Here is a 5,000-nt window from a genome sequence, read left to right as displayed (position 1 = left end):
CATTCTGCTTGTGGCATAGGGCGATGGTTGTAAGTCTGTCCTAATTCGGACACAGAGTTTATGTAATGTCCACACTTTCTGCTTGTATTATGTATTGCAATTGAACTTTTGCTAAAATGAAGAGAACATATTCCTTGACTAAATATTACTAGTGTCCCAGGCCTTGAAAATTGGGGATAACAACGTAATTGAATCTAAAGGTAAGATCGTCTATTTGTTGTTTGCCAGTTTTACTGTCTGTTTATTGGTGATTTATGTGCCTTTTTCTTGGTTTGTTTACCTGAGTCTCTGGAGTGTATCCCACCCCAATCTCCTACCTCCTCAGGGTCCTGTTCCACAAAGCAGGATTACGCAGATGGATAACTGCACCGAGTAAAAACCAGAACACCTCCCGAATCTGGAACTTGGGGGAGGGTTACCTCCTGCTTTGTGATATAGGCCCCAGTTGTGGACGTTAGCTGCACGGTTGGTTCACCTGATGAGTAATAAAGGATAACCGCTCTGCCGCTCCTCCAGGGGACGTGGGCCGCAACGTCATCCTCAGCAGCGGCTGCATCATCGGGGCGTGCTGCCAGGTGAACACCTGCGAGGTCATCCCGGAGAACACGGTCATCTACGGGTCTGGGTGCATGCGCCGGGTGCAGACGGAGAGGCCGCAGGTACGCAGCAGTGCAGCGCCGCAAACGAGCGTCCGCCGTCAGCATCCCCATGGCAACGGCAGTGACACTGCAAGAGACATATACACACGCGCACGCTCACACACACAGACGCATGCACACGCATACACACACACACACACACGTGCACGCTCACACACACAGACGCATGCACGCGCATACACACACACACATGCACACACACACAATGCGCAGACACATGCGTGCGCACACACATGCACACACGCACACACACGCACACGCACACGCACACACACGCACACACACACACATCCCAGTTTCACTTTATGGCGTCCACTTCCAAGACATTTACATTTCCAATGCTTTTGTATTTTTTAAAGTAAAACGGGAAAGGCTGTAGGACTAGCCTGTTGTGTTTGTTTGCCTGCATTATTTCCGCATAGATTTTGTGACTAAAGTAAAGCGTTTATGGATTCCGTCTGGCCTGGTATGCGGGCTGGCCTAATGTAGGTGTCTGCCACATTGGCATTGATTTGCCTGCAGACAGACTCTGTCCTGCCTTTGCTAGGCCTGTGTTTGACTCACACACTGATGCACTCTGTCCTGCCTCCACTAGGCCTGTGTTTGACTCACACACTGATGCACTCTGTCCTGCCTCCACTAGGCCTGTGTTTGACTCACACACTGATGCACTCTGTCCACAATCTGTGTCGTTTGCAGCCTCAGACACTACAGCTCGATTTCCTGATGAAAATTCTGCCCAATTACCATCATCTAAAGAAGACTGTCAAAGGAACCGCCACACCTGCCAAAAACTGAGGGCGTTGGACTGTTTCGTTCCTGTACGCTTCCCCTAAAGGCTCACGTCAGCAAAAGCGCTCTCTGCCAGCTGGACCGAGAAGAACACTTTATGCCCATCTCCGAGCGGTTCCTCTAAAAATGTCTGTCGTTAATTTTTATAACTTTTACACTGTATGTCTGTTCATCTACGGTGAATGTTAATTTATGTATCATTGTGAAAAAATGCTTTGCTGTTCTGAAGGTTGCTAAAACAATTAATAAAAGGCAAAAAATAATGAACAAAAAAACAGTTTTTGTTCAATTATTGAATTGCAGTTTTATTCAAAATCTATGATGGCACTCTAAAACACAGTCATTAGAGCGAATCTTTCAGGGCTTTGTGAAAAATGTATGATGTCACTGGTCAAGCAAAAAGATAATTGTCAAGGTCATTTTGAAAATGGTTTACTGAAGCAAAGTTGATTATGAATTTCTGATATTTTAACTAATGCTTAATGTAAAATCTGCAATATGTTTCACACTTTTCAAAAGGGTGTTATGGTCTGTCTATTCCCTCTGGGGATACTGTGTTTTTAACTATTTTAACCAAATATAACTGATGTGAAGTACTTTTATCATTCAGAAATGTGTTGTAGTTTGTGTGTAACCCACACGGTGGTGCTATTGAGCAGTGTTTCTGTGGAGCAGTAATGAGACTTCCTATGGTCCTTACATGGTCCATCAAATATTGATTTCTCCTTGCTGATTTAACTTGAGCTTTTAATATCAGGATCTAACTGTTTGATGTTTTATGCTTTACTATATGCATTTTATTTTATATCACCAGGGTGCTTGAAAGTGAAAATACAACATAATCCTGAAGACCTCGAAATAATCTTTTATTCCTTTTTATATTAGTGTGTTCTGTGCTGACAGATTTAGGAAGGGAAATTGCGCAATGTTAAATACTCTTTTACCAAAGCACATTGATCCTTCAGTGGCCTGCCTCTTGACTTGTTTCTTAAATATCCAATGGTCTATCCTGTTACGCATAAATATGAAGGTGCCGAATGTGGTTTTTAAAGTATTTTAATAGAGAAGCAGCCAATTATCGCTATTTTATTGTAAGCAATACAGATTCTGGTGTTTTGTTTGCATCTGCCATATGTAACACAATGACATAACCGTCAGCCAATCAGTGATGAGGGAGCAAACAGTCAGGGCTGGAGACAAAGCTCATCCACAGACCCTATGGGAGCCGGGCAGTCAGGGTGTGTTTGAGTCCGTTATAGAGCCAGCCCGATGGGGGGGCCACACCTCACGGTGGGGCGGGGATGAGTGAGGGGGCGGGGGGTCCCAGAGCCTGTGTACCCCCCACGACCCCCCTCTGCGGTCCCAGCTGCCCTGTGTGAGGAGCTGGGGGTCTGTGTGGAGACCCCGCCCTGTGTCCGCTGCGGTCTCAGCAAGGGTCCTGCCTTTGGTGTGTGTGTTCATGTTAATGTGTCTGTGTGTGTCTTTGTTGCCTGGAGGACCATGACAACAAGCCAAGGAGTGCACCTGACATCACACACGGCTATAGCTTTTGCCCGGCCAATTAAAATAAGGCCAGACTAATTGTGCCTTTTTCAGAAAACATGGCCTGCTTGCTCTGAGTGCAGTGCTCCTTGCTAAGCAAGAGCTATTTCCCTTGTGTGGTTTTTTTTTCAGAGATGTAATTGCTACTGTAGATTGTCATCCTGACTGGGATGTTATGCACAGATTAAGATCTCAAAAGGAAATTAAGGCATGGGTGGGCTGTGGGGGCTGGACTTCATATGTAATTTCTGAAGCAGACAGACCGGGTTGGCCGGTTAATGTTTGTTTGAGGTTATATCTTCAATGCATTTGTACCCAGTCCCCGTATACAAGTATGGTACCACCAAGAAAAGAAAAAAATGAGCCGACGAGACGAACCCTTCAATGTGACCCCATTTTCGGGAGTACTGAATTCACACATGTCCGATATTATAGCACAGCTGTTGCCTGGGAACAGGCGATACCCATTTAGAAGCATAACAGCGAAATCCCTAAAGAGCTCGCGGAGCCAGGAAGCAAGACGACGGGCTAATTATTTTAGTGCTGGCTAACAGGAGGGCCCAACGATTTGATGTCCACTTTTTGAAAACTGTATTTCCCGATGAAACCGAATCATCCGCTGAGGTGAGGTGCGTGCAGCACCGCTGCCCAATGGAACAGTGTCGTAATAAAACGGGCTTGTTTGGTTCAGTCGTCTAAACTTGCTGATGCGTTTGGAAAGCTGATATTTGCGCTGAACTATGATGTTTCTCAGGTCACCTACACACACATGCATTCGACCCTTTGAAGAAGCTTGTCCTCTCTGCCACGCACAGCAGTACGTTTCAATTTATTGGTGAGCAAAAGCATAACAGAATTACATCATCAAAGATAACAGTACATGGAGTGAAATGCACTGAGCTGTCCTGAAAAAGGAGGGTACACTGTATTAAATTTGAAAGACTAATATTGACAAGTCAAGCAGATGTTAATATAATACAAAACATGCACATCTTGTTTTTATTACATTCTCTTTGCTTTAGAGGGTCCCTTGGGTGATTTGGGTGTTCTACATATAACCAAGAGCCTCGTTCAATTTAGGCTTTTAGCAGGGACTTTTAATTAAAAAGCAATTCATAGTGTGTGCATTTGGCAACCAACTTGAAAACCGCCACTTGAGCAAGAGATTAGTAAAGCTACATTCCAATCAGTACAACAATAGAGGGGGCAAAACAGATAGAGAAAGGGTTTGGGGAAAATGGATGTGTGTTCTGGAAAAGTGAATAGCTACAATGTAATTTGTAGTGTTCTTTGTAGGAGAAAGATGCTGTATGACCCCCTATGTCTCAGGAAAATAGAAATGCTCTGTCCCGCACTGTGTTGCCATACCTCCAGCCACCAGGGTCGAGTGACCGTGCGTCACCCTGCAAAGGCCACCCTATCTCTGACAGAACAAACCCAATCTGGCAGCTGACCTTTGTCTAGTCCTGCTCCCCAATTCCTTTATGAAATCTGACCTATAGGACACTGTGGCACCTACCGCACTTCAGCAGGAATATTGCATTTCATCTCCGTGGGAGGTCAAAGTAATGGTCTTTACGACCACTCCCTCCCCAGCATTGAGCGTTCGCCCCTGGACCGTATAAATTAACCTCAACATACTGTATGCATATCTGTTTTTTGTTGTTTATTTATAAATTGGCTGGCTTCTTCAGCAGCAAACATGATTGTATTATACGCTCACCGAGCACTTTATTAGGAACAATTACTTTATGACACCTACATATTCATGTGATTATCTAATCAGCCAATTGTGTGGCAGCAGTGCAATGCATACAATCATGTAGATACGGGTCAGGAGCTCCAGTTAATGTTCACATCAAGCATCAGAATGGGGAAAAAATGTGATCGAAGTAACTTTGACCGTTGAATGATTGTTGGTGGCAGACTAAGTTACCTAAGTTACCGTAGCCTTTCTGTCAGCTCAAACCAGTCTGGTCATTCTCCGTCGGCCTCTCTCATCAACAG

At 44.7% G+C, this 5,000-nt stretch overlaps 1 protein-coding gene across 1 annotated transcript in view; it reads left to right on the top strand.

Annotated features, from left to right (window-relative positions):
* The window catches only part of dctn6 (dynactin subunit 6), a 3,241-nt gene extending 1,515 nt beyond the window's left edge, over nucleotides 1-1,726 (top strand). The window contains exons 5-7 of the mRNA XM_061252528.1: nucleotides 153-200; nucleotides 517-659; nucleotides 1,359-1,726. Of these exons, the coding sequence (XP_061108512.1) occupies nucleotides 153-200; nucleotides 517-659; nucleotides 1,359-1,457 (290 nt within the window). The 3' untranslated portion in view covers nucleotides 1,458-1,726. The remainder of the gene's footprint in view (nucleotides 1-152; nucleotides 201-516; nucleotides 660-1,358) is intronic.
* Nucleotides 1,727-5,000: the final 3,274 nt, after the last annotated feature.

Source organism: Conger conger, chromosome 8 (genome assembly GCF_963514075.1).
Source record: "Conger conger chromosome 8, fConCon1.1, whole genome shotgun sequence".
Taxonomy (NCBI): Eukaryota; Metazoa; Chordata; class Actinopteri; order Anguilliformes; family Congridae; genus Conger; species Conger conger.
This window is presented reverse-complemented; position numbering and strand designations above follow the sequence as displayed.